This window comes from Neovison vison, chromosome 8, assembly GCF_020171115.1.
Source record: "Neovison vison isolate M4711 chromosome 8, ASM_NN_V1, whole genome shotgun sequence".
NCBI lineage: Eukaryota > Metazoa > Chordata > Mammalia > Carnivora > Mustelidae > Neogale > Neogale vison.
In genome coordinates, this window is record NC_058098.1 from 23,462,293 (window position 1) to 23,486,435 (window position 24,143).

The 24,143-nt window shown below is 39.6% G+C and overlaps 1 protein-coding gene and 1 pseudogene across 1 annotated transcript in view; one reads left to right on the forward strand and one right to left on the reverse strand.

Annotated features, from left to right (window-relative positions):
* The window catches only part of LOC122916132 (transient receptor potential cation channel subfamily C member 4 associated protein), a 71,285-nt gene that overhangs the window by 22,079 nt on the left and 25,063 nt on the right, over positions 1-24,143 (forward strand). The window contains exons 4-8 of the mRNA XM_044263178.1: positions 2,012-2,069; positions 4,640-4,695; positions 7,202-7,330; positions 13,208-13,415; positions 21,066-21,251. Coding sequence (XP_044119113.1) covers positions 2,012-2,069; positions 4,640-4,695; positions 7,202-7,330; positions 13,208-13,415; positions 21,066-21,251 — 637 coding nt within the window. The remainder of the gene's footprint in view (positions 1-2,011; positions 2,070-4,639; positions 4,696-7,201; positions 7,331-13,207; positions 13,416-21,065; positions 21,252-24,143) is intronic.
* Positions 2,806-3,761, reverse strand: LOC122915825 (annotated as a pseudogene).

Consider the following 24,143-nt stretch of genomic DNA (forward strand, 5'->3'; position numbering starts at 1 on the left):
AGATTCTTTTGCAAAATCTCCCAGCTTTTCAGTAGGTGTGGATCAAATGAAATGTCTGTGGGCCAGGTATAATCCATAGCTTGACATCCAAGAACTTTTAATTTATTCATTGACTTAGTTTCTCTTCCATGTGGAGTGAATTTATATTCTGTGCAGTTGAGCATCTTACACCTTTGGATAATTGTGGGAGGTGAGGCATCTCTTTTGAAAACTGTGTAGTACGGCTTAGTCCTTAAATATCATTACCCATTTTTGCCTTGTTTACATTTCTGTAAATCTCTCATGAAGATGTAAGTCAGAATGCGATGAAGCTCTGTATGCGAAGATGCTTAGTGTAGCTTCATGTATAGTAGTTAAAAGTGTCCATCAGAAGGAAGGTAATTTTTGTTCTCTAAGGTCAGTGGTTATATAATTGATTTTCTGTTATTTTCTAATCTTTACTAAATTAGTTTTTGGGTGTTTTTTTTTTAAAGATTTATTTATTTATTTGACAAAGAGATCATAAGTAGGCAGAGAGAGAGAGAGTAGGAGAGAGGGAAGCAGGCTCCCCGCTGAGCAGAGAGCCTGATTCGGGCCTGATCCCAGGACCCTGAGATCATGACCTGAGCTGAAGGCAGAGGCTTAACCCACTGAGCCACCCAGGTGCCCTACTAAGTTAGTTTTTACTCTAATTCTATTTTTTTCCTTTTTTCTCCTTGCTTTGGGTTTGTACCTCCTTTTCCAATGTCTCAATGTAGAAGGTTAGGTTACTGGTTTGAGATAATTCTTTTTTGTTTTTTTGGTTTTTTAAGTATAAGCACTTAAAATTATAAATTTCCCTCTAAACACTGCTTTAGCTGTATCATAAGTTTAACTGTATTCTTTTATCTCAAAGTATTTTTCAGTTTTCCTTGTGATTTCTTCTTCAACTCATTGATAAATTAGGATTTGTTTTTTAATTATCCACATTGGTGAATTTCCTTCTGTTATTTTTAATTTCATTTCCTTGTGCTCAGAGAATATGCTTTGATAAGTTCAATACCTCTTAATTTATAAGGCTTGTTTTATGGTCTAATATGTGATTTATCTTGGAAAATATTCGATGTGTGCTTGAGTTGAATGTATATTCTGTTGCTAGGCAAAATTCTCTATAGGTGTCTGTTAGAGCTTATTGGTTTATAATGTTCGAGTCTTCCTGTTTCTTTGGTGATGCTTAGTTGTCTGTCCATTATTAAAGGTGGAATATTGAAGTGTCTGTTATTTTTGAATTGTCTGTACTTAGCTTCTGTTGGCTTTTGCTTCATGTATTGTGAGGCTTTGTTGTTAGGTGCATGTATTTATATTGTTCTATCTTCCTGATGGATTGACCCTTTTCTCATAATAAACTGTCCTTTGTCTCAGTCGAATGGGTTTTAAATGCATGCTTATTGTAAAGAGTTTAAGCAAAAATTATGTGTCATATTAAAAGTATGTAAAATGTAAAATGAATGCATAAGATCCCCATCCCCTGTAGAAGTCTGTATTAACAGTTTATAGGTGTATCTTTTGAGATTCTGTTTTTACTAACTTATGTCTGTAAAAGAATATAAATGTTCTTAAAGCAAAAGAGGAATCCTAGTGATAATGTTCTATAGCTTTTAAAAAATTAAAACCGCATTGGATCCCAGAGATTATCTAGTCCAACATGCTTATTTTTTTTAAATGAAATAACTGAGGCCATGGAGGGATATTGACTTGCCCAAGTTGACATGGGGACTAGGTGGCTGAGCTGTGACTGAGGTTTCCTGACCCTTGGTACAGTGCTCATTCCCGCGAGCCTCACTGCCTTGTGTCTGTGTTGGGAACCAGAGGGTCTTCTAGTGCTGCGACAGGTATTTAGGTCATCATTTGTCATGGCAAAGATTGTTTTATAAGTTGTGCTTGGAGTTTATTTTGAACATTTTACCCAATTTTCTTTTCTTTCTTTGTTTCCTTTTTATCTTTCTTTCTTCCTTCCTTTCTTCTTCTTCTTCTTTTTTTTTTAAATATATAGCTCCTTGTAGAAATTCTTATGAGGCCTACGATCTCTATCCGGGGACAGAAACTGAAAAGTAAGTATACTTGCAAGCCGCTGGTCCTCCTTCCCAGCTTGCTGATGTGATGTGGTTCCAGAGACTTTTCTTCTTCCTACTCCTAGCTCAGCAGTGAGGGTCTGCCTTCCAGCATGCGCTCTCCACCCCCTACCTAAGAGCTCTCTTTCTTCATTTTGTACTAGGTAGAAATACAGATCTGGGGCTATAAAAGAAAAAGTGTGAAAGACACTGGGCTAAATGAATTGCATCGTTGTAGTTTCTAATTGTCATGGGCCCAGCTTTTGTGTTTTCTCTGGAAAGTCTTATTTCTCCTATCTAGTTTATTGGGGAGTAACGAATAACCTGGTAAGATCATTTGTTTGTTTTATTTTAAAAAGTATATCTATTTTTTGTTGTTGTAAGGGTGATACATGCTCTTGGTAAGAAAATTTAGTCATTACCAGAAATGATAAAGGTTAGAAAGTCAGTGTTTTGGTAGCACATTCTTTCTTTCTTTCTTTTTTTTTTTTTAAAGATTTTATTTATTTATTTGACAGACAGATCACAAGTAGGCAGAGAGGCAGGCAGAGAGAGAGGAAGGGAAGCAGGCTCCCTGCTGAGCAGAGAGCCCGATGCGGGGCTCCATCCCAGGACCCTGGGATCATGACCTGAGCTGAAGGCAGAGGATTTAACCCACTGAGCCACCCAGGCACCCCTGTAGCACATTATTTCTTAAGCTGGGTGATGGGTCTATGGGTATTCTATTATTCCTTTTTATAACTTACACATGTTACAAATACTATTTTTAGGTATTCAGTATTTAATTAAGAAAAAAAAGTACAAGCACTCAGGCATAAGCCAGAGGTCACAGAGATACATACATACATACATACATACTTACCACATGCCAGAAATCACTTTTAACACTTGATGAATGCCCTTCTACAAACATCATACATTTTTTTTAATTGAAGTATTTTTATTTTATATACAGTGAGGTAGCATTAAGGTAGGTATCCTGGATATCTACAGGTAAGGTAGGTATCTTGGCTGACCCATTCAAAGAAGTTCACTTAATCCAACTTAATGAAGCCTTTATCCTTTGTGTACTGACAGAAACACTGGTGGCCCATATTGAGGCTGTATATCCTGATCAGACTTACCAGTTTGGGCATAGGTGGCAAGAAGGAGAACCCTGGGCAAACTTCCTAGCATGGCTCCCGGAGAGCTGCTGGGACCCATCTTGCTCTCTTGGATGCAATGAGGCAAAAGGAAAAGTACATATTTTTTTTAATTTAAAAAAATCCCCCCCTTAACCAGAACAGAACATATTATGTAAGGCCTCATTTTTATGTGCAGGAGTGGTTAAGAAGGTTCATATTCGTCTTTGATGTCTCAGCTTTGTACTCTATCTAAATTGGTTCTTCGTGTTCTCTGTCTAAGCTGATAGCAAGTCGCATCTTGTAATTACTTGTTGGTGTATTTGTTTTCCCTTTCTCCTACTAGGTTTAGAGACTCTCCCCCACCCCCAACCACTGTGGATTCTTTATCATCTGTAGAGTAGGTGCTGAATAAATAATTGATGAGTGAGTGAATCGCAATTCCCTTTGAAAATGAAAGGTCTAGAAAGGCAGAGATGAACTGATCTGGTATTCCATCCTGCTCTGAAGTCATGAGATAAACGAAAAAGCCCCCACAGGTTGAAAGGTAGTGATAGGGGATACGGGACATCTGCACTCTCTCCAGATTTTATCAGATAACCCTTCTGGTCAAGCTGGCTTGGCAGGGCTACCCATTGACATCTCAGAGGGAGACCTAACATTTCAGAGTTTGTGGCAGCATAGGAATGAATGGAAGTAGTTCTTAAAAATAAAAGTAATGCTGAGCAAAAACAGTTTATTGATGGTTCATACTCAGTTTTATCCTCTCCAGGCTCAGGGATCATAAAAATGTTTCCTTTTTGTCATATTCCTCTGTTCTTGCTCACGGAGAAGTAGCTAGTTCTCTGTTGGAGTTAGTAGGTCAGGCATTAAAAGACATTTCCCGAACAGAAATAACAAAGCAAAACAAAAACACACTTGTGAGTCTTTAATAAATATGATACCCTTGTTTGCTGCTAGGACAACCTTCAGTGGAAATTTATAACATGTAATCAGGAAGCTTATACTTTGGATTCTAGCAGTTCTGCTTTTGAAATGTATCTTGAGGAACCAATGCAACACAGGCATAGAAAGGCTATGTAAATAGTTTGTTTTTAGTCTATTTAAATAGCAAAAATCCCCCCCCCAAACCCTGGATATCTTCTAAGCAAACTACAAAGGGAACATGGCTATTAAGAGAGGATACACAGGTTGAAAGTATGAAGACTGTGGAGCTTAAGTAGAAAACAGCTACTGCATCAAACCAAAAACCAGTATACAAATTGGTTTGTAGATTCTGATGGGCATCACGAAAATCTTTGGTAAGCAAGGACTGGAAAGAGGTATGCTAAAAGGAAAAGAAGCATCTTGAAGGGGATTGTGAGGAACAGTTCTTAGGTTGAAAAATTTAATTTATTATGCTATCTTTTCAGTAAGAAAAATAACCAGTTATTCTCCCTTCACTTTCAGTAAGTGATGAAATGTCCAAGGACTGTTTGAGCATCCTGTATAATACATGTGTCTGTGTAAGTACACCTGCCCTTGGGGGCCCAGTTATGTTCCTACCACATCTGCAGTGCTTGAGAAGGGAAAGTTCAAGGGAGTGGACATGAAAGCTGTCCTCAGACATGCGGGGGATCAGACTGACTTACGTGGGCCTGAGGACCAGGACCAGCAGGTGGAAATTGTGGGGAGGCAGAATTTTATAGAAATTCAGAATCAGGGCTCCTGTAGCAGATAGCAATCTCCTTTAGCCCTGGAGGTGTCCAAGCAGATACTGAACAATCATTTATCATTTATCATGTATAGATACACTGGAAGAGTGTATGTCATATTTAAGATTCCTTTATTTTATTTTTTTTAAAGATTTTTCTTTATTTATTCGACAGACAGAGATCACAAGTAGGCAGAGAGGCAGTGCAGAGAGCTTGATGCGGTGCTCCACCCAGGACCCTGAGATCATGACCTGAGCCGAAGGCAGAGGTTTAACCCACTGAGCTACCTAGGCGACCCTAAGATTCCTTTTAATTCCATTATTTCTGTTCCTTCATTTTCCTTGTTAGAAAGCAAAAGCCCCACCAGTGTAGTAAGTAGGAGACTGTTTGATTGATCCCTAAGAAGGAAAGAATAGTGAATAAAACAGCAATTTGGTAGAAAGGAAAAAGCCTAGCACTTAGTGCTAGAACTGGATTTGGAGTTCTGGCTCCTGGCTCAGTGATTATTAATTTACCTCCCTGAGCTTATTTTCTCATCTGAAGAGTGCAGTCAGTAATCTTACTAGTATTGTAGGCTTGTTGTGGGGACTAAGTGAGATGTGAAAGCACTTTGTAAAGCAACATTCAAGTGCTAGTGTTTGTAAGACACAATACCTATCTTTTAGGAACTTATGTGGTCACCGGTACTCAGTGAATCATAATACACACCAGAATGAAACAAAGGCTCCTGTAGAAGTGAAACTTATATGTTATGAAAATACAATGGGACATTTAATTCCATTTCATTTCTTGCCTCATTCAGAAAGAGATGTCAGGCATTCTTGTAGTGATATGTAAAATCTACCAAGATCATGAATCATATATTTAGAAGTAGGTAAGAAAGAAGAGTGTAGAACAAGTTGAGGGTATAACATGTATGCAGGAATTGGGCTGCCCAAAAAATCATATGTCGTCTGGATGGGGCACACATTTCGGTTTAAGCTTCTTCTTCTTCCTCTTTTTTTTTTTTTTTTTTTAAAGATTTTACTTATTTGGCAGAGAGAGATCACAGGTAGGCAGAGAGAGAGAGAGAGAGAGGTGGGGGGGGAAGCAGGCTCCCTGCCTAGCAGAGAGCCCGATGCGGTACTCGATCCCAGGACCCTGAGATCATGACCTGAGCTGAAGGCAGAGGCTCAACCCGCTGAGCCACACAGGCAGCCCCTCGGTTTAAGCTTCTTATCAACCAACATAAATAGGGAAGTAAGTTTCAACACTTACACAGTTCAGCATCTGTAATGGTCCCATGCAACAGAAGCACAGTGTGAGCCACGTAGATTATTATAAATTTCCTTATAGCCACATTTTTTTAGAAAGGAAGAAAAGAAGTAGGAAGAAATAGGTGAAATTAATTTTAATAATACATTTTATTTAGCATAGTATATCAAGATTATTCCAACATGTAAATAATGTAAGTAATTATTAATGGGATATTTACCTCCTTTTTTGTACTAAGCTTTCAAAATCCAGTGTGTTTTTTATACCTTGAGCACATCTCAGTTCAGACTAGCCACGTTTCAGGTGCTCAGTAGCCACGTGTTTTTAGTGGACAGATAGGCGCAGACCGATAAGATAACAGTAAACTAACTAGTTGTTCAGCTAACTCACAACTACTCTTGCAGCTAAGGTCAGTAAGACTTGTCCTTAATTTAAAAAATATGTATATGATGTAATGACTTCATCATTGGCAACTTCCATATAGTCATTAGTTTTATGAGGCTGTTTGTTATTAATGACACTTAATAATAGTCCCGCAAAACACAGTTCATGAAAGAAAGAAAGAAAAGGAAAGGAAACAAAAATGTGAAGAACATAGAATGATATGGTCCAACTCTGCTGATGTGGCTTAATTTCAGGGATTAGGCAGAAACCAAGAAATGTCTGACAGTGCCTGCTTTGGGGTGGAAACTAGTGCAAATTGCTGCTGACCTGAAGTAAGCATGTCCTACCTAAGGGCATTTACATTCCAAATTTAAAATATACCACTGGCCAAATAAAACTTGGCCTACTGGATGCTTGTTTGTATCTCCTCGTTCAGTTACTAGGCAGATACTAGGTCAAGACCCTATGATGGACCCACCATGAAAAAACCCCTCCCCCCAAAATGCATTTGCACACAGTGTTTCGTATATCGTTTTAGTGATTTAAGGCCTGTGCCGAGAATTCCAGTTGTAGGTTGGAATTGCTTTTCTGGTTTCTAGAAGGAGGATACCTTGGTTTTCATGTTTTATTTTGTGATTATAACCTATTTTGCCATTTTTCTCCTTTTCCCTTGTGATAGACGGAAGGAGTTACAAAGCGTTTGGCAGAAAAGAATGACTTTGTGATCTTCCTGTTTACATTGATGACGAGTAAGAAAACATTCTTACAAACAGCAACCCTCATTGAAGATATTTTGGGGGTTAAAAAGGTGAGCTATGTTTTCTAGCAGGTGGGTGACCAGACAGGGGAGGGTGTGTCAGACAATTGGATTCTCAAACCTGAATGATGTACAGAGCTCTTTTAAAGGAAGTTCCTCCATATGCCTAATGTTAACTTTTTTTTACTTAAATATATTCAAGTACAAACCTAGGTCTTACTCCTTTTGGTGGTTTTTAAATGACAATAAAACCTAAATCAGTAATAAATTGAAATCGATCTAATGATAAGACTCAAAAGTTCAGATTGACTTTGTTTTTAATATGATGGCTAATGCCACTTTGTCAAAATCAAATTGCCCCTCGTTAATTATTATGTTGCAAGATCTTTGTAGCATACTAACACTGCTGTATGCTATGTAATGACTCCATTTTCCTACCATTTTTCTTTATTTGAATGCTGTGAAACCTTCATTCATTAGCTGGTGATGTTTGACTTTTATTTATTAAGTCCGCTTCTGTTGATTCTCATTAGTCTTCAACAGTTAAAATTTAATTCATATCAGTGTAGAGGACACAGATGTGAGCACTGACATCCTGCCACTTGGTCATAAGATGGACATTCAAAAAGATCCAGAATATGCTTTAAAAAAAACATGCACATGCAAAGGAGCACCTGGTTGGCTCTGTCGATGGAGCATAGGACTCTTAATCTCAGTGTTGTGAGTTTAAGCCCCATGTTGGGTGAAGATCAGTCTTTGTTCCATGCCTCCATGTTGGTTGCAGGCTGCCACATTTCTTCCTCTTACAACTGAGGAGGCAGGAGCAGCCTCTTAGAATTGCTGTTGCAGGGAAAAGGCTACCCACGTGCATTGTGGTTACCCCAGCTTTCATTTCTGTCTTTCTGCTGCGTTTTCCCCGGGCGCTGCTTGTCATGCACAGGCGGAAGATGCACAAGTGGCCCATTGTCTGTAGGAACACACTGGAGATGTGTGCAGGTCCCAGACAGACCCTTTGTACCCTTTAATAAAAAGGCTTTGTTATTTTTCCAATAATTGTATGCTCCAGCCAGTGTGTGAAAGAGGGCTTCCAGGGCGGAAACACCAAACTCCCTGGCAGTCTGAGCATGGGAGTCTGGGATTGCTCCTTCCTGACTTCTCCCGCTTGTCCCTTGTGCCCTGACATGCTCATTTTTTGTGTGTTACCAAAAATAGTGATGAGTTCTGCTAGGCATGGTTACCTTGGTGCAGTTTGAAAGGGGGATAGACACCATAAAGAAAATGGGAACCCAAGTCACAAACTGGGAAATGATATATGTAACCCATGTAACAAACAAAGGATTGGTTTTCAGAATTTATCAAGAGGTCTTACAAATCAGCAAGAAAAAGACACATAGCCCGGTAAAGGAAAGGGAGTGTGGGGGGTTAGGCAATGATAGTAACAAACATTTCACAAAAGAGAAAAAATCCATAAAAAGAATATGTTTAACTTCATCGATGATCAGGGAAATGCAAATTAAGACCACAGTGAGAGAGAGAGAGAGCAAATGTTGGTGAAAATGTGTATCATTGGCCTTTCTTTCCTTCTTTGGCTTTTTTTTTTTTTTTTTTAAAGTAGGCTCCATGCTCAGCATGGGTTCCCAACATGGGGCTTGAACTCACAATCCTGAAATCAAACCTGAGCTGAGATCAAGAGTCAGATGCTTAACTAACTGAGCTACCCAGGCACCCCAAGAATGTATATCATTGCAATCACTTATGTACTGCTGATACCTTCTTGTTTCTGCAGAATCTATTCATCTTTCTTTGTTTTCTGGTTGAATATGTGCATTCCCTGTGACCCAGCACCTAGGGAAGCACTACCTTGAGGGCTGAGACATCATTCTTGTGCCTGGGTCACCTATAGTCTATGTCCAGGCATGCTTGTGGATAAACTCAATCCCAGAACAGTAGTTCTCAGAAGTGAAAACACTACATCAAAGCCAAGAGGTTGTGAAATCAATTCATTCATTGAGTCTACCAGCTAAAAAAGAAAAGATTCAAGTGTGTCATGTAAGGGTATTATTTGAGTTTTTGTTACATAGTTATGTATGTTTTATTGGGTTGTGATGGAAATTTTTTCTTCTTCTTGGACATCGTCAGAATGGTTTAGAAGCCACCGCTCCAGAAAAACTTCTGCACATGTACATCAAGAAACGCTTAAGAATGTTTATAGTATTGTTTCCGAGTTAAAAACTGAAGCCAAATCCATGATCCATCAACAGGAGAATGGATAAATTTTCTCTATTCACACAATGAATATTACAGAGTCGTGGAAGTGAATAAGCTGTTGCTATGGGCAACAACATAGCTAAATCGTAGAAATAGATCGAAGTTGGTTGCAGAAGACTGTAGTATCTTTTTATTTTTATATTTTTTTAAGAGAGAGTGTGAGCAGGGGAGGGACACAGGGAGAGAGAGGGAATCTTAAGCAGGCTCCAAGCTCAGCACGGAGGTACCAGTGTAGGGCTTGATCTCATCATCCTGAGATCATGACCTGAGCCGAAACCAAGAGCTGGATGTTTACTTGACTGAGCCACCTAGGTGCTCCTAGTATATCATTCTTACAAAGCTCTGAAATAAGCAAACTCAACTCATACATATAAAACTTTTTTTTTAACAGCAAAACGAAAGTAATTCAGTTATGGTTACCTCTGGCAGAGAGTGTGGAAGATGTGATAGGAAAGATGCACACAGCTCTTCACTTGGTTATGCCTCATAACATATGTTGTATGTATCAGATATTAAAATATGGCACAGAAAGTGGGCTTAGAGGGCAGTGGGACCTGGTTTGTGACCCATACATTAAGTTAGGGCTAGAGGAACGGGACTGAAAGTTACAGTTTCCTCTCATAACAGTCGCTAACTTTTGGGGTGCCTGGGTGACTCAGTTGTTGAGTGTCTGCCTTCGGCTCAGGTCATGGTCCCAGGATCCTGGAATCGAGCCCCACGTCGGGCTCCCTGCTCAGAGGAAGGCCTGCTTCTCCCTGTCCCACTCCCCCTTCTTGTGTTCACTCTATCGCTGTGTTCCTCTCTGTCAAATGAATAAAATCTTAAAAAAAAATTGCTAACTTTTGTGTACTGGGGGAAGGAAAAGGCAAAGGTAGAAGCAGCTGTTCCCAAATAGCCCCTCAGCAAACTCCTGTTCTTCATTACCAGAGTTAAGAGCGGAGGTCATGGGGGCTTCTGGGAATCATTCACTTGTTCAGTTCACATTTACTGAGACCCTTGCTACCAAGTCTTATGTGCTGAGGCTCTGGAAAGAAAGTAAGACACACAGCTCCCTCAATGTAGTGTGAGTTCGTTTGAAAATGGAGGAACAGGTATCACAAGATCCTGTGACATGTGCAGTGATAGAGAAGTACCCAGTCTAGTGGAAGTGAATTAGTGAGATGAAGGGTAGTAGCTATAATCTGAGGATATAAGGATGTTTCAGAAGAAGAGAAGCTCATGTAATGCACATTTGAAGATTTTTTTTAAAGATTTTATTTATTTATTCGACAGAGAGAGAGAGAGAGATCACAAGTAGGCAGAGAGGCAGGCAGAGAGAGAGGGGGAAGCAGGCTCCCCGCTGAGCAGAGAGCCCCATGCGGGGCTCGATCCCAGGACCCTGAGATCATGACCTGAGCCAGAGGCAGAGGCTTAACCCACTGAGCCACCCAGGCACCCCACATTTGCAGATTTTAAAGAAGAAAAAAAAAAGAATGTAGTCAAATAAAAAGCATTTCATGAAATTCAAGTCATTAATGGTAAAAGCTAAGAATAAAAGGAAAGCTCATTAGTTTGACATAGGATATCAAAACTTAAAGTAGACTTTAAACTTCATGTTAAAACTTTGGAAATATTCCTGTTAAAGTTAAAAAAAAAAAAAAGACAAGAATGCCTGCTATCACTTACTCTCGGTAATTGGTTATATGTACACATACACCTATAGGAATGGTCATTGCAACAGTGTTTAATAGTGAAAAATTACAGTCCACCTAAACATACATCCATATATATGGATGTATGTTTAAATACGTAGTGGGGTAAAGCAGTGAAAAATGAATGATTTAGAGCTACTTCTGTCAGAGTAGTTACACCCCACTGTTGAGGCACGTCTGACTGGCTCAGTAGGGCACGTGACCCTTGATCTTGGGGTCCTGAGTCCAAGCCCCACATTGGGCCTAGAGCCTACTTAAAAATAAATAAGTGTTAAAAAAGAAGTACTAACTTTTTCTTATCTGAAGTGACCTAAATTAAAAAAAAAAAATTCCAGTGTCGACAAAAAAGTGAGGTATAATGTAGCGTTCACACTGCGTCTAGAACACTATCATACGTTTTTTAATTTTTTGGTTTATTTTTTATTGGAGTATAATTGACATGCAATATTATATTGGTTTCAGGTCTACAGCATAGTGATTCAGTGATTTAACACATGAAGCCATGCTGACCACCATGTCACCATACATTGTTATTATAGTGTTATTGACTGTATTCTCCATGCTCTACTTTTCATCCCCACGACTTATTTATTTTATAACTGGAAGTTTGTACCTCTTAATCCCTTTGACCTATTCTGCCCATTCCTCCCAATCCGCTCCCTTCTGACAACCACCAGTTCTCTGTATTTGAGTCTTTATCTGTTTTGTTCATTTGTTTTGTAGATTCCACATATGAGTGAAATCAGAGTATTTGCCTTTTCTGTGACTTATTTTGCTTAGCATTATACTCTAGATCCATTCACGTCCTTGCAAGTGGGAAGATCTCATTCTTTATGGCTGCATAATATTCCATCGGCTATGTATACCAGGTCTTCTTTATCCATTCATCTATGGATGAACACTTGGTTCTTCTATACTTGGTTATTGTAAATAATGCTGCAGTAAATGTAGGGGGTGCATGTATCTTTTCAAATTATCATTTTTGTTTTTTGGGGTTAATACCCAGTAATGGAATTACTAGATCATATGGTATTTCTACTTTTAATTTTTTGAGGAACCTCCAGCTGTTTGCACAGAGGGAGCACCAGTTTACATTTGTACCAGTGGTGCATGAGGGGTCCTTTTTTCCACATCTTCTCTGACACTTCTCATTTCTTGCCTTTTTAATATTAGTCATTGTGACAGGCGTAAGGTTTTGATTTGTATTTCCCTCATGATCAGTGATGCTGAGCATCTTTTCATGGGTCTCTTGGCCTCCTGGATGTCTTTGGAAAAGAGTTTATTCAGGTCCTTGGCCCGTTTTTAATCAGATTATTTTTGGTGTTGAATTGTGTGAGTTCTTTATATTTTGGTGATTAGCTCCTCATCAGATGTATCATTAGCAAATATCTTCTCCCATTCAGTAGGTTGCCTTTTTGTTTTGTTGCTGGTTTCCTTTGCTTTAATACCATATATTTTTATGGAAATATAAGAACATGTGTGGAAATAATAAACAGTTCAAAATAATGGTTACCTCCGGTGGGAGAGATGGGAATACAACTGGGTAGGAGTACACAGGGGCCTTCAGCTACATTTGAAATATTGTATTTCTTAGAAAGAAAATGTCTGTAGTAGGAATGGCAATTTGTGAGTGAATGATAAAATTTGCGTGGTAGGCATTTCTTCTCTTTCCTTTTTTAAATAGGCAAAGTGAGTCACATGAACAAAGAGAAATGAGAATAGTCGTGCTCCAAAGGGTTTAATCCTGAGACCGGTCCCATGAAGCATGTCAGTCCCATTTGACAGTTGAGCAAATACTTAGAGAGGTTCCATAACTTACCTACATTTGCACAACTGCAGTTTGCAGGGCCAGGATTTGGACCTAAGTGGTTTAGCTACTAGGTCCCATTTTTAGGGGAATGCAAAAGAGGGACGCATCCAGCCTCAAATGAACTGAGCATGGGGATTGTTTTGTTTGTGTCTTCTGTAGGAAATGATCCGACTAGACGAAGTCCCCAATCTGAGTTCTTTAGTATCCAATTTTGATCAGCAGCAGCTTGCTAATTTCTGCCGGATTCTGGCTGTCACCATTTCAGAGATGGATACAGGGAATGATGACAAGCACACACTACTTGCCAAAAATGCTCAGCAGAAGAAGAGCTTGAGCTTGGGGCCTTCTGCAGCTGAAATCAACCAAGGTAAGGTCTCTAAGTTTTCAGAGTTTTGAGACTATGGCTCTGAGACCCCTTCATAAATTATCTACTCTTTCAGTATCTCTAGGGTGATTCATGTGAAGGCTCCAAGGTCCACTTAGAGTATGTACATTTTGTGTGGGTGTATGTCTCTTCATTATTTTAGGGGGCCGCAAAAGTCCTTAACTTTTATCCGATTTTTGAATTGATTCAGAATCTCAGAAAAGTTAAAAACTAGGGGCACCTGGGTGGCTCAGTTGGTAAGCATCAGACTCTTGATTTCAGGTCAGGTCATGATCTTAGGGTCATGAGATCAAGCCCCATGTCAGGCTCTGTGTTGGGCATGGAGCCTGCTTAAGATTCTTTCTCTCCCTCTCCTCGTACTCTCTCTCTTTAAAAAAAAAAGTTAAGAACCATTGTTTATCAAATTACAAATATACTTACCTTTTGATCACTAAGCCTTTTCTGGGTCTTTACGGTATAGATATATAGGATATGTATATTCAGGGTCATTCATTGCAACATTATAGTAACAAAAATACCAGAAACAAGAGGCCACTTAATTTCTAGAATATTTATGTAATGGGAAATTGTATGGCTGTTAAGAAAAAAGGATGAAGAAGATTTCTGTGTATTGATACAGGAAAATATCTTCAAGATGTTAAAAAGGAAAATGCAGAGCTGTGTGTATAGTATGATACTTTGTGTGGTAAAGCAGAGATGGGGGAATATGATCAGCTGTATTTGTTTGCTCATATATAGTATGCCTTAACTGAAAGCATGCACAAGAAACTGAAAATGGTTACCTGTTGGGGGTGTCTAGAATAGAGGTAGATGACAACAGCAGAAGTAGGACTTTTTTTTTAAGATTTGTGTGTGTGTGTGTGTGTGTGTGTGTGAGAGAGAGAGAGAGAGAGAGAGAACGTACTCATGCATGATTGGGGGTGGGGCAGAGGGAGAAGCAGACTCCCTGGCAAGGAGTCGGCTGTGGCGCTCAATCCTAGGACCCTGGGATCATGACCTGAGCCAAAGGCAGAAGCTTACCCCACTGAGCGCCCTGGAAGTAGGGCTTCTTAATGCATTTGTTTATATATTTGATTTTAGAACCATGTGAGAGTATATTAGTTAGTTCCCTACTTACTGTTTTTTTGGTAGCAAGAGAACTTTTTTCTATTTCTGTGCTGGTCTAAGCAGATTTGGGGGAAATTTGGCATATATCTGTTTTGGTTGTAAGAGTATAGATGGTCCAGGGGCGCCTGGGTGGCTCAGTGGGTTAAGCTGCTGCCTTCAGCTCAGGTCATGATCTCAGGGTCCTGGGATCGAGCCCCACATCAGGCTCTCTGCTCAGCAGGGAGCCTGCTTCCTCCTTTCTCTCTGCCTGCCTCTCTGCCTGCTTGTCATCTCTCTCTGTCAAATAAATAAATAAAATCTTTAAAAAAAAAAAGTATAGATGGTCCATATTTGAACTATAATATTTATGTGTCTTAAAACCTAGTTCTTAAACATCAACAGACTACAGTAACATATAGCTGTGTGCCTCAGGGTTAACTGAATAACCAAGGTGAAATAATAAAAACTTAGCATTTAAAAGCAGCAGTAGAGAGCCATGGTCGTCCTGTGGCAGCCCTGATGATGCTTTGGAAACAATACTTTGTTTCTGAAGTCTGGTTGACCCGATGTGTACATTCCCAGGCCCGGCTCTGCACACTTGCTAAGTGCAGCACAGCAGCCTCGCTTCTGACTACTGAATGTGAGTCCTCCCTTAACTCTGTGAGTGTTGGAGTTACGAAAACCAGATGGTCAGAACTGTATTTCTAGTTATTAAGGAATGTAATTTTACATGTTTTAGTCATATGTAAAAACAGAAATATATAACTCTGTGGACCCCAGTTTCATGGTTCCCCCTCCAGGCTCGTTTTTCTTCCTGATTCCATAGATCCAAGGCCCTCCTTTGGTCTTTGTAGGCTTTTCTTCCCTTCCCCCAACTCCTTTCTTATGACTTTTTTCTTTTTTTTTTTTTTTCTTTCTTATGGCTTTTAAGGAGTGCTCATTTTAGCAAATCATAAAATATACATTCTTAAAAACATGCGAATTTTATTATAACTAAATTATACCTTAAAGCTGATTTAAACACACTGATGAAAGCTCACATTTGTTAAGTTCCCGCCATGTAGCAAACATTGAGCTAACTGCATTAGCTAGGAATGATTTTATTTGCCCTCCAAGTAGCCCTGTGAAATAGAGGTTTGCATCCCCTTTGCACAGCTTAGGAAGGTGAGGGTCATAAATGTTCACTATTAGATACCTGTGTGTGCTGAGGCACTGGGTCACTTTCATCTCAGTTTCCCATTTAAGGAAACTGTTCTGGCAGATTATTTTTATCCTGCTAGTATCAATTACCTTCACATACCTGTTTATAAGCTGCCTTAAGTGAAACCAGCATTGCCCATCATTCTTGGAGGACAAGGTATTCTAGTCAGTTGGTTTTTTTAATTAACTGAGAGTTAACCTCAAACCCAGATTTCTTTGATTGGGTCATTAAAAAAAGAAAGTCTTCATAAAATAACTAAGTTCACTTGTATACCTATGTGGCTAATCCACGAGATAATCTACATGTGATGTCTGCTTATAGCTTATAGCTTTTGGGTTGAAGTTTTAGTAAATGTTGTATTTTGGCACAAGTTGTACAGGGTCTGACCTTTCCCAGCTCTCTGACCGTAATTCCTGTTGCCCTGCCCCCCACTCCACACACATTTCTCTAGTCACATGCCCTGGGAAGGCCAAGGTGAACATAATTAAATCACAAGTACAATGAGAAAGATCTTAGTCCTCAATGTTGGCATGCTTCAGTTGAACTCCAGTACTAAATACTTTTAAATAGAGGCATGTATAATAATCATCTCAGGCTGCCATAACCAGGTACCATAACTGGGTGGCTTAAACAACAGAAGTTCATTTTCTCCCCCATCTGGAGGCTAGAGGTTCATGATCGGGCTGCCATTAGCTTTAGTTTCTGGTGAGGCCTCCCTTCCTAGCTTGTGGGCTTCTGCCTTCTCACTGTGTCCTCAGGTGGTCTTTCCTTTGTGTATGTACAAAGAGAAAGGAATTTCTGGTGTCTCTTCCTCATATAAGAAGACCAGCCCTGTTGGGTTAAGGCCCACTCTTAATGACCCCATTTAATTACCCCCCTAAAGGCCACCATCTCCAGATACATTCATATTATGAATTAAGGCTTCAACATACGAATTTGGGGGAGGGGACACAATTCAAACCATAAGAGTATGGAAAGGGGACATGCTTTGGTTTTGTTTTTCATAAGCTGTGGCTGTTTTCTTGCCCAGCAAAATGATTTATACTGTCTTCCTGGAGCACATATAATAATAAAAATGTTAGGCTCTAACAAATTTTTGGATTTCTCAGAACTACCGGTTATTCTTCTGTCCATTCAGAGGGGAAGAGATAGTTTCATCAGGGGGAAAAATCATTCAAGATTTTAGTCAGAAATGTGGATGAAGCCACAGGCCAGTTAATTATCAATTTGTAGGTGATGTGAGCTAAGAAGCGCTGATTTCTGTCAGCTAGGACAGGATAGAATAGAATAGATAGATAGAATCCTCTTAGCTGGAAAGCAGGGCCTAAACTGAAGAGGAAAGTTTATGGGAATATTTCAAAATACTGATGTGTTAACAAGTAGAGGCAAGGTCTGCTTTTGCAGAAATTCTCAGAAGTTGTGTTTCAGTTGTCAACCAGTTTAACATTAACCAGTATTGTGGCTCACTGCCAGTAAGGCTGTGAGAGTTACAAGGACACTGTGACACTGGGTGCCAGTTCCCTGAGGTTATATATAATTTGATGAGCATAATTAGGCCAGTGATTTTTTTTTCTGGGAGAGAGCCCCTAGCTTTCATCAGTTTTTCAAGAGGTAGTTGATTCACAAAAGCTTAGGAATCTCCAGGGTGGGGATTGGAGTCTCAGAAGCTTGAATGCTGGGCAGTCACATCTGAAGGGCTGTGTTGAGTACACAGAGTGGGAAGAATAGGTCTTAGAACTGTCCTGTGAGGAACAGAGAAACTGCAGCCATTCATCCTGTGTAAAAGAGGTTGAGAGTAAAAATCTAGCTTTGGGAGGATTTTCATGTAGAATCTGCTCCTTTATTTATTTTTGGAAAAAGGTAAGATATATATCTAAAAGTTTCTTTAATAATAATAAGAAGAGAGTGGGTATATAGTAGAAAGTTTGTTCCCTTCCCCCATGGCATCCTGTTACATTTTCTCATGTGTCCCTCCCAAGAAATTCTCTACATGCCCAGTCCAGGGGATGCAGGAGGGAAAGAGATTGACTCCTCCCTGTCTGTAGAGATGGTAGTATAAAATAAGCACCCTTCTGCCCCTTGCTTTTTTCACTTAACTTCATCTTTTTTTTTTTTTTAAGATTTTTAATGTATTTATTTGACAGAGAGATCACAAGTAGGCAGAGAGGCAGGCAGAGGGAGATGGGGAAGCAGGCTGCCCTCCGAGCAGAGAGCCTGATGCGGGGTCGATCCCAGGGCCCTGAGACCATGACCTGAGCTGAAGGCAGGGGCTTAAACCACTGAGCCACCCAGGCGCCCCTCACTTATCTTACAAAGCATTCTATTCCAGTACCTACAGAATTGTGTGATTCCTTTTCACAACTACATAGTATTCTAATATATGGGCATACCACAATTCACTAAACCATCCTTGATTGATGGAGATTTTGTTTATTTTAATATTTTTGTTCCTACAGATAACAGGCTTGTGTATGGAGTATGATGTGCTGGATATTTGCCTTTTACACTTTGATGGGTGTTGACAGATTAACCCTGCAAAGAACTTACCGGTTCATTTTCTCCCATCCCGTATACCATTCCCAGTCTAGGGCCTTTTTAAACTTCCTGATGTTTGCCAAGCCAGTAAGTAAAAAATGGTATCTCAAAACAAAAAAGTTATCCCCGTGTATTTTTTTAATTATGGTGAATGTCACATAAACAAACCACTTAAAGTGAAAAATTCAGTGGCATTTGGTACATTTACAGTGTGTGCAAGCACACCTCCATCTATTTTGAGAACATTTTCATCACCCCAGAAGGTAACTGCATACACATCAGATAGGTGAACTTCCCCATTCTCTCCAACCCTGGCAGCTACCTGCTTTGTTGTGGATGTCCCTGTTCTAGATAACAGGGACATCCTGTTATACGTTATAAAGGGAATCCTGGAATACGTGACTTTTTGTATCTTGATGCTTTCACTTAACGTGATGTTTTTGAAGTTCCTCTATGCTGTAGCTCATTAATGTTTCATTTCTTTTCGTGGCTGAATAATATTCATTATTTGTATATACCACAATTTGTTTAGTCATTCATCTGGTAATGGACATTTGGGTTGTTGCCCCATTTTGGCAGTTGAAGCAGTGCTGCTGTGAATGTGTGTGTATGAATTTGGCACCTGTTTTCAGTAATTTGTGGGTGTACTTAGGAGTGGAATTGCTGGGTCATGTGCTAATTCTACATTCAACTTTTTTTTTTTACGATTTTATTTATTTGAGAGAGTAGGTGAGCACAATGGTGGGGCAGAGGGAGAGGGAGAAACAGATTCCCTGTGAGCAAGGAAACCACTGCATGTAGGACTCGATCCCAGGGCCCCAAGATTACACCCTGAGCTGAAGGCAGCCGCTTAACTGACTGAGCCACCAGGCGCCCCATGTTCAGCTGTTTGAGGAAAAGTTAATTTTAATATAGTTTTAATTAGCTTTTTTTAAAAATGAGGTCAGGCAGTATAGTCACTTACTAATTTATAGAGGATGGAAAGGGGCCTAAGATTATTTGCTGAGCATTGTGCTGGAGCTGAATTTTTTTTTTTTTTTTTTGAGCTGAATTTGTATGACTTTGTATAATCCTAATTTGTTGTAATTTATTTTATTTTTGAAGAATTTTCTTTCCTATTTTTCTTTTGAATTTTACTTTAAAATTTTTCGTGTAAATTTTTCACATAGAGACAAGTATATGACAATATAACATAAGGATACTTATTTCCCCATCACCTAGCTTCAACTGTCAGTGTCTCCTTTTTTTTTTTTTTTAAAGATTTTATTTATTTATTTGACAAACAGATCACAAGGAGGCAGAGAGGCAGAGAGAGAGGGTGGGGAAGCAGGCTCTTTGCTGAGCAGAGAGCCCGATGCAGGGCTCGATCCCAGGACCCTGGGATCATGACCTGAGCTGAAGGCAGAGGCTTTAACCCACTGAGCCACCCAGGCACCCCGAGTGTCAGTGTCTCTTTATCTGTATCCCCATTCACTCCTTCCTACCTTACTTTGAATTATTTTGAAGCAAATCCCAGATATCATAAAATTTAACCTGCATATATCGCAGTGTTCCCACAGATAGGGACTCTTTTTAAAAGTGACTCCAACACCATATTATACCCCCCAAATTAATAGTAATATTTTGGTATTATCAAATGCCTGTTTATTAATTTTCAGTTAGATGATGCATTCATGTGGTTAAAAAAAAATCTACAGATTTAAAAAGGTGTTCATTGAAAAGTTTCCCCCACACTCTTATTTCCAGTGGCCTAATTCTGTCTGCCTTTGGTAGCCACTGGTGTTTTCTGTCCTTCCAGGAAGATTTAATACATGTATAAGGAAATACATAGAGATGTTAACCCTTATTTTTAAAGAAGGTTAAATGATAGATCCATGATCTACCACCTGGATTTCCCTGCCTCTGCAGTGTATTATGTTCTCTTATGCTGATCAGAATTTCCATCTTACTGTAGTGAGCAAGATGAGATTAAGGGAAATAAGAGTTGTGATTATAAGAGAGTGATTATTCATTTTCTTTCTTTACCAAAAAAAACCAAACAAACAAACAAAAAAACAAAAAACCTCCTTTCTTTCTGCTAGTACATGTAGGACATGTTTGTTACAGGAAAATCAAACTACAGAGAAGTAGTTTTAAAAGAAGCACTTATATCCTCCCCTACTCAGGAATGGCCACAGTAAACATCTTGTTGTATAGCTTTCATTCTTTACCTGTATATTATGTGGATATTTTAAAGAAGCAAATTTTTAAAGAAAATGGGCTTACGCCAGTACTGTTTAATAATTTTTCCTCTAACAGGTAAAATTTAAACATTTTTTTGAGTCACTCTGTATAAAGATATATGTGTATTTATTTTCAATGTCTGTTGTATTCTATTGTATTGGGATATTTTGTGTTTAATTGATATGCAGTTGATGACCGTGAGTTATCTTTATCTTTTTGCTGTTGTAGAATCCACATCATTGAATATCTTTGTACATGTGATTGGTTATTTCCTTGCAGGAAATCTCCAGAAATGAGCCTCCTGGTTCAAAGACACACAGGTTTAAGAAATTAAAGTGATTCCAGTTTCTTTCCCCACCAGTACATGTAAAAGAGTCTGTTTCCCTGCACCTGCTATCAAACTTGTTTTTCTAACTTAAGTACTATTTTACTTTCACTTAGCATTTCCTTTTGCAAAGAAACTCTTGACTAGCTACTGTCAAATTAAAAATCATTCCTATCATGTAGGTCAAGAACAGGCTCATTGTTCAGGGTTTTAGAGCTGTTTCTGTTTTGAAAAATGCATTCTTTTGTTCTCTCCTTGACAGCGGCCCTTCTCAGCATCCCTGGCTTTGTTGAGCGACTTTGCAAGCTTGCAACTCGAAAAGTATCAGAGTCAACGGGCACAGCTAGCTTCCTTCAGGAGCTGGAAGAGTGGTACACATGGCTAGACAATGCTTTGGTGCTGGACGCCCTGATGCGAGTAGCTAATGAAGAATCCGAACACAATCAAGGTACTTGGAGTGGGTTTTCTGTGAGGTGGGGATCTTTCCCTTAGGCGCCTGGAGCCATTCTTGACCTCTTTTCCAATGAGGATTAATTGAAATTTGCTCAAAGTAGAATTTTCCTCAGGAAAGTCCTAGATCATAACTGTTAAGACACTTTTGAAAGCTAGTGACAGAAACTTCTTTGAACTCTCTCAGAGTGGACCTGAAAGAAGGGCAAAGGGATTGGCTGGTTCCAATAACCAGAGCATTCTTAGGAACTCAGTCCTCTCTACGTCTCTTCATTCTCCATGGTTCTGGTATTCTCTACTCCGATGAGTAGACTTCTAGTTTCAGCAACAGCTTCCTGAAGGGCTCTGGCCCATCTTGGGTTAGATGCTCAACCTTTAACATTTGACTCTGGCCAGCAGGATGGGGTCAGATTGTACAAATAGAGGAATTCTCATCATAAAAGTGAAGAGGAGTTCTGTTTCCAGGATGGCAGTGTGTGGCGCTCTGTGGACCTGTTCTCTATGGCAACTATAAACAAAACCTATAAACAAAAAAACCATCCGTGTAAAGTCTGTGGAAGTTGTTCTAAGGGCTTACAGTAAATGAGGAGATCCTCCAGACAGTCTGCTAAAACTCAGAACAGTGAGAGTCTGTGACATTTGAAGTCCTGCGTGTTGGAAGTTCCAATGTGGGCAGGTGTGGCCAAAAGGGTACCACTCTCAACAGGGGACAGGATTTCCAAACAAGGAATATGGTTTCTCACCATTGAGGAGGAGGGCAGACCACCAGCTTTTCTCATCCCCTCCAATTCCAAGTTGAAGAGGTTGAATTCTTGATGAGTGTATCCTATGGGCCAGGGGCTCCCTGCCCCAACTTTATTGAGATACCGTAGATTTATAACCTTGTGTAAGTTTAAAGTGTGTAGCATGTTAATTTGATACATTTATATATTGCAAAATGATTATCAGCAGAGCATTAGCCCCTCATTCATCACATAATTATCTTTTTTTTTTGTGGTGAAAACATTTAAGATCCACTTTTTTATTAGCATCATTCAGATATTACTAGCTATAATTACCACGCAGTACATTGGATGCCCAGAACTTGTTAATTTTAGAACTGAAAGTTTATACCCTTTGACCACTATCTTCCTATTTCTCCCAACCTCTCTGGTAACCAGCGTTCTATTTCTCTGAGTTTGACTTATTTAGATTCCACATATGAGTGATATTACACAGTATTTGTCTTCCTCTGACTTATTTCATTTAATTCGCTTATTTCATATAATGCCAGGGGCCCCTTTCCCCCGCCTGCCTCTGTACTACACTCAGTGCACAAGCTGTGCCCGAGGCCTGGCAAGCAAGAATTCTGTGACCCTGTTGCCCTTGCCCCAACTCACTTGTAGGACAGAGAGATTCCATGCGAGGATCTCGAAGCAGCATGCAAGCTGAGAAGGCTTAGAGTCTGCTGACCTTGCTCAGAGTAGTGGCACCGGAAGAGTGCCAGGAGGAGAATTAATAGGTAAGAACAGAAAGTAGGGAAGTTCAAAGCTAAGGGTGTTCTCAAAAACAGTGTAGATTTTGGTGGTAAGCAAATAAAAGGAGGCTGTTAGCTCTTAAGTGAGAACAAAAAGCTAAACAATAGGCTTAATATAGTTTACCCCCAAGAACCAGGCAGACAACTTAGCAGAGTTCTTCTGAGATCAAAACCAACTCAGACTCAAAAACTACCTTTGCCCAATTTTAATTGGATTAGACTTTGGAGTGCTTTATGCCCCAAGGCATTGTCAAAAGTAGAGCGTACAGCCAGCAATTAGTTGAGTCTGACAGCTGGGTTTCAGACCAGATGAGGCAGAAATCTTAACAGAGAGATCAAGGGAAGAGCCATAGAGAGCCCTGCTAAAACACCGTCATCCAGGGAGACTGTGAACATGCCCACAGCTGCACACTCTGAGACAAAACACGAAAGTCCTCCCTAGGCCATGGAGAAATAGATTTCACTGAAATAAGCTCCCAGGTCACTGAAGAAATGAACAAAGAAATAACAACAAGCCCTGAAAAAAGGGAAGGAGAATCAAAATTGCTGAATTATTTACTTAAAATGTCATTTTTTAAATAAAATTGGGGATATGCAAAGAAACAAAGTATAGCCCGTACACAGAAGAAAACAGGCAATAGAAGTTGCTTGTGAGACAGCCCAGAAAGCAGATCTAAGAGACTTCAGAGCACCCAATACAAGGTTGGCCAAAGAACTAAAGGAAGCTATGCTTAAAGAAGTAAAAGAAGGGCCACCTGGGTGGCTCAGTCAGTTAAGCATCTGCCTTTGGCTCAGGTCATGACCCCAGAGTCGTGGGATTGAGTGGCACATCAGGCTCTTTGCTTGGTGGGGAGTTTGCTTCTCCCTCTGCCTCTGCCCCTCCCCCCTGCTCTGCTCTCCCTCTCTCATTCTCTCTCTCTGACAAATAAAAATTTTTAAAAAAAAGAGAAGAGAAGCTAAAGAATCTGTGACTACATCAGATTGAGAATATCAGTAAAGAGATAGGAGATATTAAAAAGAGCCAGATGGAAGTCCTGTGGTTTATTAAATTCTAAGTAACTGGAGTGAAAAATTCACTGAAAGGAGCAAGAAGAATGTTTGAAGAAATAGTGGCTGAAAACTTCCCAAATTTGAAAAGCATTAATGTACACATCTGAGAAGCCCAAAGAACTGGAAGTAACATAAACTCCGAGATTTACACCCAGACGCATCATGATAAAAATCTTGGAAGACAAAGAGAAAATCTTGGAAGTAGCAAGAGAAAAACAACTCCTGTGTTCAGGAATATCTCAGTAAGATTGAACGCCGACTTCTCAGAAATAACAGAGGTCAGAAAGCAGTGAGATAACCTATTCAGAGTGCTGAAAGAAAAAA